The sequence below is a fragment of the Grus americana genome, chromosome 15, assembly GCF_028858705.1.
Source record: "Grus americana isolate bGruAme1 chromosome 15, bGruAme1.mat, whole genome shotgun sequence".
Taxonomy (NCBI): domain Eukaryota; kingdom Metazoa; phylum Chordata; class Aves; order Gruiformes; family Gruidae; genus Grus; species Grus americana.
Window position 1 is genome coordinate 2,228,562 of NC_072866.1, and position 12,863 is coordinate 2,241,424.

Genomic DNA, 12,863 nt, shown 5'->3' on the forward strand with positions numbered 1-12,863 from the left:
AAAAATCAACACACTTTCAGCCTCAAGAGTCCTTTCATCAGGTTTGTCTAGATGCAGCAAAATTCAAACTAAATGCAGCTTTGACAATATTGTTCCTGGTTTTATTCTTTTAGCCAATTAAAAGACTTGAAGGTACAGGATTTAGTCTCCCATGGAGCAGAAAAGAGTGTTAGCTGGGGGAGACATGACAGGCTGCTAGCTCCTGTGGTACAGAGAGAAAATCGAACCCTTATTCCCTGTGTACAAAGAGGAATAGGCAGTAGCAGGTTAAGGAGGAACCTGTAATGTGCTACGGAGCTTGTATCTCCTTTGAGTCCAACGGTTCTGATCGAACAGTACGGCAAACCGCGTTTTAGAAAGCCAGGACGGCTTCTGGACAAGGAGGGAGCAGGCATGGGGGTCAAAATAAATGGCTAGGGAGATAGTCGCCAAACTGACAGCTGCTGGCTCACTGGGTTTGTGAAACTGCAACCTGTTTTGTTATCACAATATCACAATTGCAGGCAAGTCTCCTCCTTGATGGTGCTTATTATAATAAATCCGTGTGCCACTAATCATTTGCTTTTGTAGGTAGGAGAATACATTGATTGATCATCTGTAACTTTTAATTTGAACGTTGTCAATGTGAATAAAAGTTCACATCTGCTTTATTCTGTCTGGCAATAGATGAGTAAAGGAGATGCGTGGACTTCTCTGAGCTCAAACTGTGAGTTAGTGGTGGCATTTGGAACAAGGCTCTGTTTTGTCAGAGAACCAAAGAAAAAGAAATTCTTGCCATGTTGAAGGTCTTAACCAGTAGTTTGCAGCAGGATGGTTGTTCCTGTGCAGGTAGGGTGGACATCAGGGTTAAGAATGCAAAACCTTGTCCTAGGAATGTAGAAGCTGCCGTGCCAGGTCAGGCACGAAGTCTGTCTAGCCTGGTCTTCTGTCTCCAGCACTGGCTGAAAGAAAATGCCTGGGGAAGAGTGAAGGAACTTTGCTCAGGTTCCTTCCCACTCTCAACCCGTTTCAACCCTCATCAGGATTTCCTGAGCTGGATGTGGTTCCTCCAAATTTAGTCTAACCCTCAGTAGATGTTTGGGATTTTTTTCTAAGAATCTTTCCAGTTTTCCCTTGAACTAAAGCGGATTTTTTCATCTGCACTATCAAAGTGGCAGATTTTGAAGCAACGTTGTGTTTACGTGTGCAGATCCATCTTTCCAGTCTCATTCAGACCAGAGTTCTGAAATGCATTTTGGAATCATGAGCAAGTCCAGGATCTCTCCTTTTCCCAGTGATAGCACTGGCTGATTGGCTAGGCCATGGCAGACTGGCACATACCGTGTTGGGAGCAAGGTAGGCAGTGGAAACGCTGCTGAACGAAGCAGAAATGATCCATGCTTGCAGAACTGTGGGACCGTGTCTGTCTATAGTATCACAGAATCACAGAGTGGTTTGGGTTGGAAGGGACCTCCCAGCCCATCCAGTCCCAACCCCCTGCCATGGGCAGGGACACCCTCCACTAGCCCAGGTTGCCCAAAGCCCCATCCAACCTGGCCTTGAACACTGCCAGGGAGCCAGGGGCAGCCACAGCTTCTCTGGGCACCCTGTGCCAGGGCCTCAGCACCCTCACAGGGAAGAATTTCTGCCTCACATCTCATCTAAACATACTCTCCTTCAGCTTAAAGCTTGTCCTATCACTCCATGCCTTATTATCACTAGAACATCTAGCCCAACGCCTCTGCTCAAACAGGATCAGCTAGAGCAGGTTACCCAGGACCACATCCAGTTGGGTCAGGTGTTCTCCTGCTGACCTGTGATCCTTCTCCCAGCGCTGGGCATCTATGGCTGGCACTGGGCATCAGATTGGTATTAGTGGGATGGACTGAAGTTCCCCTCCCCTGGCAACTTTAGTTTAAAGCCCTCTTCACCAGCTTGGCAAGCCTACAATGGAAGATGCTTTTCCCTTTCTCTGACAGACCTCATCAGCCCCCAGCAGACCAGGTCCCATGGTCTAAGTAGCCGAACCCCTGGCTGCAGCACCAGTCCTGTGACCATTTGTTGATTCTCCATTTTCAACTGGCCCTTTCAAACCCCTTCCCTTTGACCGGGAGGACTGATGAAAAAACTACCTGCTCTCCAGAGTAAATCACCTTCTCTTCCACACTGCCAGGATCTTTCAGCTCCTGTAAACCAATTATCCAAATGCTTTACTCTTATGTTTCCTTCTGTAGTGTTGATGTTAGGGGCCATTTTTGTCCTGTTCAGACCCCAGAGACCATTTCACTACCGAGACAGTAATATTTGGTTCCATTTGATCTTTATTGTAAGAAGACAGCTTTATAAAACTCTGAATGTTTTTCAGTAAACCATCAGCCCAAAGTCAAACAGCGAGAGGGCAGCTCTCTTGGAGCCTCTTACCTTCGCAGAACTGACCCGAAGGATCAATGTGGTAATGATGTGCTGACAGCCAGGTAGCGAGACTGCTTGCTACTGAATGGATAAAATCTTTGCCTGTGAAAACCGGCACTGTTTAATATAGCAAGGACAAATATGTCTCTGGGTGCAGCAGATGACAATAAAGGGGTTTTTATTAAGACAGCAAAGTGCACCTCATTGGAGGAAGTGGAAGCAAATATGCAGCAATCAAACCAGAGACGAGTTCGGGAGCAGACAGAGCGTGGTCCCCTGTCTCAGTGGACATGGGCCGTGGGGATCCCCAGTCCTGCCCAACTGCAGGGCAGTGCACGCTGAGCAGCACATCTCTAAAGCGTGATGATGATGCTGTTGTGGCAGACAGTGATTTGAGATGATGATGTTTACCCTCCCTGTCCTGGATTTCTTCTTAAACTTGTGCTTGTGATTATGAAGTAGGAGCTGGCTAGCAGACATTGGGAATGGGCCTGCGTGCTGGGGGGAAGGCTGCGGAGGCTGAATTAGCCCTTGTGTTTTCAATCCTTAGGGACAATGGAAGCTTTGACGTAGTAGTAAGAAATCTTCTCAAGTGAGCCTACACAGTCCTGTTTCCAAATCCCTCTGTATAGCATGCAAGCCAAAATGTAGGAAAGTCCTGTTCTCAGTGGAAATGGTCAGACTCCCCTTGTAGAAATTCTCTCTCCAGCTTGTGGCCGTGTTCAGATTTCTGCTACTGGATTTCTGGAATGTTTTCCTTCCCTCTAACCTCCCCAGGTGTGTAGAAACCACAGGTATGCCATCAATATGCAGTGGAGTGGAGGGATTCAATTAGGAATGTGCAACAGCTGCCTGCTCCTAGTTGGATGTCTTGTTCACATTGAGTTCCTGTGGCTGTCACCTGCCTAATTTTTAAAAACACATGTTAAATAACTAGACTATTGCTTCCCTTCTCTTTGGTTCCTAAAGGAAACTATATCTCTGAGTCCAAGACCAGGAAATGTACGCAAGTGCATTTATCTTTACAAGTACAAGATGATAACAAATCTGCAGGTTTTCTCAAAATGTTGCATTCTTCTCTGTTGTGGAAATGAGTCCTGATAAGAAAAACATGCTGAAGCCTGCTGCAGTTGTCCAGGCATCATTCAAATGCTGTATGATCCCATCCCCGATCTCTCAGCTTCATCATCTGCAGCTTAGTGCAGGATGTGGTCTCCCTCTTTACTGGTCCCAAGTCATTCCCCTCAATCAATCTGTTCAGAAACCCTTAAGAAACAGTGATCAGGGTCTCCCTGCTGCTGCAGTCAGAGTACCTGGAGCTTGTGGGTTTTGTAGAAAAAACAGAAGAAATGTCTTGTTCGTGCCACCCTTGATAACTACAGTGCCACTAGGGAGGATTTGCCAAGGGTATTGCACATGCAAACAGCCGCAGACTGAAGAAACTGTCAGTGTCCTCCTGATGTCCCAGCAGTTCCAGCATGGCAAGGCCTGAGTCTCAGAAATACCAGGAGTCTGCAGTTCACGTGCTCTGTGGGGCTTGCAGGTACTCTGCATCTCATGCTTTCAGAGGCCAAAATAGATTCTGATGTCTGCACAGAAGGGAGAGCTACAGACCTGATGTGGCATCAGGCAGGCAGAGGTGAGTCAGATATGAGCAGCAGCCGTGAGACAGGCTCTGCTGGGCACTGAGCTCTTCCTACCTTCCCTTTCCCTTTCCCTTTCCCTTTCCCTTTCCCTTTCCCTTTCCCTTTCCCTTTCCCTTTCCCTTTCCCTTTCCCTTTCCTTTCCTTTCCGTGTGGGATTTGCGATTATCGTTTGTAACCCCAGAGCTCCTCTGAAAATCCCCATCTGATTTCTCAGCAGTTCACAAGAAGTACAGAGCAACAGAAACAAAAGTCTCTTCTGACCTGGCCAGGTTGCTCTCTTCCTGATGGTTCTTTGTGAACCCTGGTCTTTGCAGGCATCTCAGTGCATGTGTTTGCCTTGATTCAAAGTCTGTGAAAGTGAGGAGGTGAGTGGGTCTGGATTTCACACGTACCCTGGTGGTGGCAGAGGGTGAAGGCTGAGGTGTAAAGAATGAGTCTGGCAGGGAAGGTATTTGGCTGTGCATTAGCAGGATTCAAGTTCTCCAGCTGTTCGATAATGTATGAAGTCAAGGGGAAAAGTGTCACAAATGCACCTGCTACTGTACCAAACTGGTATTGCTCTCCGTGAACTTTTAAAAATAAATTCCTTGTGAACTTCACCAAGTGCAGTTTTATTCTGAGGCTTTGTACGCCCAGCATACAGTGGAGCCTTGTGACTGTGCTCCTGGAGCGAATATACTTTTCTAGTAAAGCAAACCAAGTCGTAATTGTAAACCTTATAAAAGATTTTTGAACAGTCAGATTAGTCTCTTCCTTGCCTCTTCAGGTCAAGCGGGAGGGGAAAAACCAGTCAAAACTGTTTGAGCCACTGGGTCTGACTGCCAGTGCTTGGAGGAAACCAGTCTGGGGAGGGAGAAAGCTTTTCTCATTTTCATGGATTTCTGTGTGGATCTCTGCAGATTCCTGTCCCCCAGATAAAAGTCTGCAAAGGCTTTAGTTTTCTGATGTAGCAGCTGCTGGACAATATTACCAATATTATGTTACTGGTGAAAGGGGGGCAATCAGGTGTGTTTGGAAACCCCGAAAAGGGGCTGCAGTTTGGAATTCACAGAAATGAATTTGTCTTAACTTGAAATAGAGCTTCTCCCCACCATCTCGGCATCTGCTCCCAACAGAGCTGTCTTTAGCCCTGTGTTTTGTGTCAGCAAAGGTAAGTGCTCCCTGGGAAAGAGGAGGCGTTTCTGTACGCTTTCAGCCTGTATTATGGCCGTTGCGACACCGGACCTAGTGGAGAAGGAGGAGAGGTTGTAGGTCTGAAATGGTGGGATTGAGACAGGTGACTCACTTCTGAGGAAATTTCCTTTTCATGGAGCTGTAAGAAATAAATTGAAGTATGCTCATCCTGGGCAGCAGCCGTAGTGTGCTTAATTAACCATCCTACTTTGACAATGCCTAGAAAATGCTGCTGAGATCAGGGCCTTGTGCTAGGGGCCACACTTGCACTTAAGAACGCAGTGCCCAAAGGGCATCCAGATCAGAAAACTCAGGCAAAAGATTTATCCCAGTTTTCAGTGTGCAGAGGGAAGGGCGGTGTATTACCTGAGCTCACGCTGTGAATTTACATTAAGAGCTGGAGACTGAATGCAGATCTCCAAACCAGGAGCAAAATGTTTCAGCTGCAAATCTACTTTCCCCTCATGGTAGGTCGTCCTAACCTCTCAGGTTAACAGATACTCACTCAGAGTTAACATATACCCACTGCTGGGTAAGAAGAGGTAAATCATTCTAGTCCTGTGGATCCATTGTAGGCAGCTGCACGGGTCTGTACAATGGCAAGCGTCACATGCAGCGGAAAAATGGCAAACGCTCACGGGCTTAAAATCGTGGATGCACGTTCATTTCTGATCTTTGATAGCTCAGCAGCTACAAACCGTGGCGATGCACGGAGATTAGATTTGAATCCAAAGGTGCAGTGAATTACAGCCTGTTCATTACTAACATTTTATCTAATTATCACTTTGTACAGCCTGTCCCGGCTGAATTCACACTATCTGTAAGTAAACATAACAGGCTCTCACCCGCTTGGAAGCTGCGTGAGCCTCTGTGGCCAGAGTAGTGCAGCACTAACGCTGCAGCAAGCTGAGCCCAGCTAAAGTGAACCCAGGAAATTTCAAGTGACAAACACCCCCGTACCTGCCAGCTCTCTCTGTCCTGTGCAGGTGGCACCTCTGTTTCCTGCCTCCCCCAGCAGTGCACACCGAAATGCACCGCGGCCATCTCCCACTCCTTGCTCCCACACACGGAAACGTGGGGTCTTACGATCTGAAAGTTAAAATAACACTCCCGCCTTTGTCACGGAAGCTTTTCTACGGATGTGGAAAATCAGCTTTCTTTTCTGTTTAGTCTACAGCACAGTGTACAACCTGCAGCCCCCGGCCCTCTGCACCCTGGGGTGTCTCCTGCGAGTGTCCCCGGGTGGTGCTACGGGACCTAATGCTGCTGATCACTAGACACTAGTTCAAAGAGGTGCTCCTGGCTTAAACCAACATAGGGATCAAAGTCTGGGCAGTACCCGATTCTCGTCTTTCTCCAAATGTAAGCAGGTAGATGCTCATAAGATGTCCTTGCTGTTCCCACTGATGGAAGTGCAGCGTCCTGCAGACCTTCTGTTAGCGTTCTCTAAGCTCTTCCCTTGGCATTTTTGAACTGTCCTATTTCATCAGCTCTCCTTATGTGATATCCTGATTCTCTTTTGCATTCAGGGTCTCTCTCAGCTTTGTCTTATCAGTAGATTTTAGGAGCTCCCTGCTGCTTTCTTCTTTGAGGTAATAATTCCCTATCTAACACTTTATACTGAGCCTTCTACGTAGCAAAATTGCAGTTAAACTCTTGAAGCCATCCGTGGTCTGGGAAAAAATGGGGTTCCGTGGTCATGTAATGATGTCAGTTGTAATTGTCTGCAAATTGATGTAGTTTAGTCTAGTGTATATTAGAGCGAATATCTCTAAAGCTTGAAGAGAGATCCTCTGTCCAGGAATCTTCCTATAATGTCATCTCTACTGCCTGTGTTATCAGCAATCAGATGGATAGAGGACACTGCTGTTTATTTAAAGTTGTAAGATCCTTTAAGTTATCTGCCTTGACACAGCAGGGGGATTTTGGTGACTTCTGGTTGAGTTAGCCAGCTTTTTCCTACAGCCAACCCAAATCAGTCCGCAAAGCGGACAAAAGGTCTTGTTTTGTACTTTGAGAGGTACAAAAGAGGTTTGACAGGATATATTTTATAGTTGCTTTGTTTTCATGCTAAAAAAAAAATAAAATAGATTTTGTCTGGGTTGGAAAAAATCTATATTTGGTGTAGAGAAAATCTGATGACAGGAGATAAACAGATGGCAAAATGCGATGGTCAAGGCAGGACTGATAAATAGGCATCCGGTGGTGGTGAGTGACTTCTGGTGGCTGCAGGAAGCAGGGCTGAGTCACGCAGTCAGCCCACACGCAGAATTTCCCCGGTCACCACTCTGCTATACCCATTCTCAACACCTTCTGGACTCTCTTTTAGCAAAGGAGACCATGCTAGTGTCTTCCCCATTTTGTATGGCCTCTGCGTAGTCAAAAATAACAAAGCAAGGCACAAGGGTGTTCTCCCTTTTCAGTGAACTCCCTGCAACCCTGAGGTCTCCTCCTGCCTCTTCAGACTTTAGAAGTCCAACTCTCAACAAGAAATTCTTGAGGTTTGCCTTGGCACTGCCTAGGAGTCCTGTGAGATGTCAGTCCCTACTGCGGTATCAGAAGGGATCTGAACGTGGTGAGCTCTCTAAAGGTCAAAAGGCTTACCACATGGGAAAGACAGATTTTTGTTCTCTGTGCACCAGAGGAAGGAATATGCTAGTTCACAGAATTGTTTAGGTTGCAAGGGACCTCTCAAGATCATACAATCCCAGACTGGTTTGGGTTGGAAGGGACCTCAAAGCCCATCCGGTTCCACCCCCTGCCATGGGCAGGGACACCCTCCACTAGCCCAGGTTGCCCAAAGCCCCATCCAGCCTGGCCTTGAACACTGCCAGGGAGCCAGGGGCAGCCACAGCTTCTCTGGGCACCCTGTGCCAGGGCCTCAGCACCCTCACAGGGAAGAATTTCTGCCTCACATCTCATCTCTATCTCCCCTCCTGCAGCTTCAGGCCATTCCCCCTTGGCCTGTCGCTCCATGCCTTATTATCGCTAGAACATCTAGCCCAACCCCTCTACTCCAACAAGATCAGCTAGAGCAGGTAACCCAGGACCGCATCCAGTTGAGTTTTTAGTATCTCCATGGATGGAGACTCCACAACTTCTCTTGGCAACCTTGTTCCAGTGTCTGACCACCCGCACAGTAAAAACAAAAAAGTGGTTTCTTGTGTTCAGATAGAATTTCCTGTTTCTTAATGTGTAACTACCTCTTGTCCTGTCACAACTGTCATACCGGCATAAGGCTTTGGAAGTACCGTCCTGATTGGAATTGCTGTCAGCCTTTCCCTCTTCCACCTTCTCCTGAGGTTACACAAGGGGGGTGGCTTTACGTGCACTGGGATCTCATCCTCTCACCGCCATTTGATTAGTCCTCTAAAAGGTAAATCCTGAACTTCATCTTTCAATCTCTCTTGATGTTAACCATATGGAGCCAGACTTTATGGTGATTCTCTTTGCTCTTGCAGGAAGAGCTGGCGCATGGATCATGGGAACAATGCAAGGTGGAGACACGGAGGAAGATGTAAGTAACCATCCCACGTGCCTGTAGAGCTTCTCTGACAGTGCTTTAGAATGACAGCCCTCTCCTCAGCTAGAGAAACACCTTTTTACCTGCTGAATCCTTGTGCTGCAGGCCTGCTTTTGCCCTCCTTTCCTCCAGCTGGCTGCTCTCTCCTCTGCATAGACACTTATTTTCCTATTTTTCTTTTGCTCTGAGAGTCTCTGTGCGCTGCTCCCTGCTTTAACCTCAGCCTGTAGTGTAGAACTAGCAGCACGCAGGCTGCAGGAATGCTATTTTGTTGAGCTGTTGGGGCAGAGTGCTGGGAAGAGAGGATTGGTGCAGTGGAGCAGGAGTTAGATGCGTGGATCTGAATCGCCTGCCTCGCTGTAAAATCAGATTCCTTGGAGCCCTCCGAGTGGCCTGTGCTAACCCACAGCATCAGTATTCCAGCTGATGGGACGGGAATGAGAGCTGTGCCCCTTGGGATCCCAGCCTTGCAGGTAAAGCTATCCCATGGTCCTGGCTCTGCTCCTGGCTACGGTTGACCTGGTGAGCGGACAGTGGCTAAACAGGAACACACAGGTTTGTACAGCAGGCACTTGTTCTGACTGCTGTGCTCAGCCTTTGGCGTCTGGGCAACTCCTTTGGCGTCTGGGCAATCTTTCTATGCCTCTGGGTACTCGTAAGTGCCTATATCTGTGTTAGGCATCTGAAGCCAGCTGCTGTGATCTGGTTTGCATCCGTACGGTAAGCTCTCCCCACCGTCCCAAAAAGGTGCTTGCATCCAAACTGCCAACCAGGAGCAGTGTGGGGCTGTCCTGTTCCCCAGGTGATGCTGGAATATTGTTTTGGAGAGTGCTAGTTGGCACAGGTCTAAAGTGTGCTAGGAAATAGTACAAACACTTAAAAACTATGATAATTGTGAACTTGTATTTGAACCTGTGCTGGCTAATAATTTCCTAGTGTAGATGTACCCTTTCTATCTCAGTGCCTAGCAGACACCCCGCCCAGTGTTCCCTGTCTGGATGAGGGGGGCACGCTAGGAGCTCAGACATCTTTTCTGGGCCCAGCAAGAAGCCCTGTGCTGTTGGAGGATTGTCTGTCTCTCTCAGTACTGCCCTGCCTTTCGCTGCCTTCGTGGCATAGAAATTAAGCCACTCAGGGGAAAAAAAAAAAGAAAATTGTGGGGGTTTTTTTTGAGAAATCCCTTAACAAAAGCCCATTACAGACACCAGCCCCTGGGGGAGCAGGCTGGTCTGGATCAGGAAGCGGAGGTTAATGGAGAAGTGGTGAGCTAGCACGACTCCAGGGTCCCAAGGAGAGGGTTTAAAATGGGAGGGAAGTGGATGGGGGAATGCACCTCCGCAGGACATAAGCGTAGTAGGAAACTCCCGATGTACGCCACCACATAGCAAGGCCATTTGCCGGGGCTGTCTGACGCCGTAGCTTGGCCGTGCAAAGCTCTGGGCAGACTATTTCTCCTGCAAGCAGGGCCAGAAGAGAGAAAATACCACTGCTATTTAGCGTTCCTTGCAGAGACCTGGGGGCACTATAGTGGTAAGGGAGTTACGTCTCTTGCCAGAGAGGACAAGCTGCCCTTCTGACTGCCCATCCTCACCTTTTCTCTGGAAAGGAACTTGCAGACCACGCTCTGCTGTTTGTTGCCTTCTGGGGAATGATTTATGCCCTTGGCATTCAGACCTATTTCTGGGTAGGGTCAGGAGTGCCAGTGCTGCAGGTGAAGATGTTGTGACCCTAGTCACGGTGCTGCCTGATTGTCCTTGACCATGTTCTTGCCAGATTTGGATAGTCATCCTCTGCAATTTCTCTTCCCTTTGGACTTTTCTTTCGATAGCTTTCTCCCGTTGGCACAGCCCCAGCATATCCAGGTGTGGAAAGCCAAGGCCTTCAGCCTCCTACAGCCCTCAACTGCAGCTACTTCAGTTGTCTCCTGGCTCTGCCCTCTTAATATACAGCATCTCAGCGGGCACCAGGGCCGAGAGGCTTGCTTAGGGACCCTTGCAGGCACCTGTGTGTCTGAGATCAGGGAAGGAAACTAGTGATGCTGGTTTGAACCCCTCAGAGAGTTAGTCGGGTTATGGAGTTGAGAAGAGAGCAGGCTTCAGCCTGCCCAGGAACCAGCGGCTGTATGCCCAGCCTCTGTCACTTGCTGGAGTGGCACATGGTGCCTGAGCTGTACCTGGCTTTGCTGCCTTCTCCCCTGCTCCCATTCCAGTTACTTTCTGATTTCTTTTATGTTCTTGTATGTTGTGGTTTTTTTTTTTTCTTCCTGCTCTGCCTCTCCTGTTCTTTCCACTCTGGTTTTCCAAGGGGAGGTCTGCCCCGGCACGGCCAGGCACACGCGAGATCATCACCAAGGCACAGGTGGGTTCCTCTCCTGCAGCTGATTTTCTTCAACTGCACCTTGATTCTTTGGTCTCGCAATAGGTATCGCTTTAAAGTTAAACACCCTGCCAGGCTTTTAATGCCACAGATTCAGCAGAATTTAGGGAGTTCGTTTTTGTCAGCCCCGTGAAGCGGGGAAGGAGGTTTGCAATGAATGGAATGGAGCAGCCACTGTCTAGGAAAGTGGGAGCTGCTGGTGAAAGCCACGTGGGCCATTAGCTCCCAGAGGCAGCTGAGCTCTGGCTTTTCACTAGTTTGGAAGGCCAACAGCACAGCAGCCTGAGCTGGAACAAAACCTCCTGTAGAATCTGCTGCTGCTCCCCAGAGCAAGTCCAAATCTGGATCCGTACCAGTCCGGACAAACAGCCTTCCCCACAGCTCCCAGTGTGTGATTGCACAGAGCGCAGGGGAGGAAGCCACTTTTGAGCTGGTAAAGATGCCGTGCCATCTGAGAGCTGAAGTGGTCATGAACTGTGTTTGCTTTCCTGCAGGAGGACTCGGGGGATAGTGAGATTGACCTGGATGAAGATGAAGATGAGGAGGAGGATGATATGGAAGACGACAGCATGGACCTCTCCCCGAGTAAATCCAGTCACCGAGCAAAGAAGCCAGAGCCACTAGAGGAAAGCGATAATGACTTCTGACCGTTTAGTAGCAGGACCAGGAGGCATCTGGAAATACAAACTTTGGAGAGCATGCAGGCCGGGAGCTAATATCCTGCCATTTGAAAAGCGCTTGTCAGCATGAATTCAGGAGTCGGTAAATAATGTTCATTAAACTTGAAAATTAAACTTGGATTGCCAGTCTTGTGACTCTCAAAGCATGAGCAGTTTATCCGTAATGAGAATCACAGTAATGTGGAGTGCGGTTATTTCCATAATTGCATTAGAACTGGCCCTCATGCACTGCAGTGCCAAAAGTCGCACTCCAGTGAGCATCGTGTGCTTGATTTCCCTGCATTTTATTACATCCAAACAGATTTTTTGGGCTTAATAAAACTGGATGAAAAGCTGCTTTGGGAACACACTTAAATTGATTTTAAATCTGGTTTAAATCTGTTTGTCCTAAACGTATCCTTTACTTAATCAAGGGCTTGCCTCCACAAAGAGCAGCACTAAGGGAGTGGGAAACAAGTGAAGGGATCCTCAAATATCACCTTCAGTGCAGCATCTCTCAGTATTTCAGCTGTGTCAGTGGGAATTACTCTCAAACTTCAGTGGGCTGTGCTTGAGTGTTCCGAGAGCAACCATGCGAGAGAGTAAATCTGTATGAAATTAGCCCTTTAATTATACTGGTACTTCTGGGGCAGACTGAGATTTAAGCACTCAAACGGGCCAGAAGTTGGGCTTTTGTTCGGCAAGTTATACTGATGCCATCAGTGAAAGTGTATTCAGGTGACTGCAAAAGCTGGAGTTTGTTGAGTGTGTTGCCTCTTTTCTTCTAGCTCTGCTTTAGCATCACAATTTGTCTCCAGGGGAGCAGAAATCAGTGCCTGATTAGAAGAGTTCATTTTGGTGTGCGTTCGTCAGGGCAGGCGAGAGCCCAGGCCGTTCTCCTGCCCTTCCCTTTTTGTACCTCAGCAAAGTACTTTGCTTTCCCTCCCCGTCTGAAGTCGAGAGTCAGGTCCAACCCCGTGTTATTGTGCTGAAGGAAGGAATACACGTGAGTTGCTTGAAAAACCAAGAGCTTTTCCATCTCTCCGTGTCTCTGGCCCCAAGGGTGGAACCTTCACACCCAAGGCAGAGCTCAGA

General features: G+C 48.1%; 1 protein-coding gene across 7 annotated transcripts in view; it reads left to right on the top strand.

Moving 5' to 3' along the window:
• The window catches only part of CLUAP1 (clusterin associated protein 1), a 76,742-nt gene extending 64,833 nt beyond the window's left edge, over positions 1–11,909 (top strand). For 6 of the 7 annotated variants that reach the window (XM_054843467.1, XM_054843468.1, XM_054843465.1 and 3 more), the window contains exons 11-12: positions 8,672–8,727; positions 11,604–11,909. In XM_054843467.1, the coding sequence (XP_054699442.1) occupies positions 8,672–8,727; positions 11,604–11,756 (209 nt within the window). In that variant the 3' untranslated portion in view covers positions 11,757–11,909. Of the gene's footprint in view, positions 1–8,671; positions 8,728–11,037; positions 11,092–11,603 lie in introns of all 7 variants that reach the window. The other variant, XM_054843471.1, reaches the window with a different exon arrangement.
• Positions 11,910–12,863: the final 954 nt, after the last annotated feature.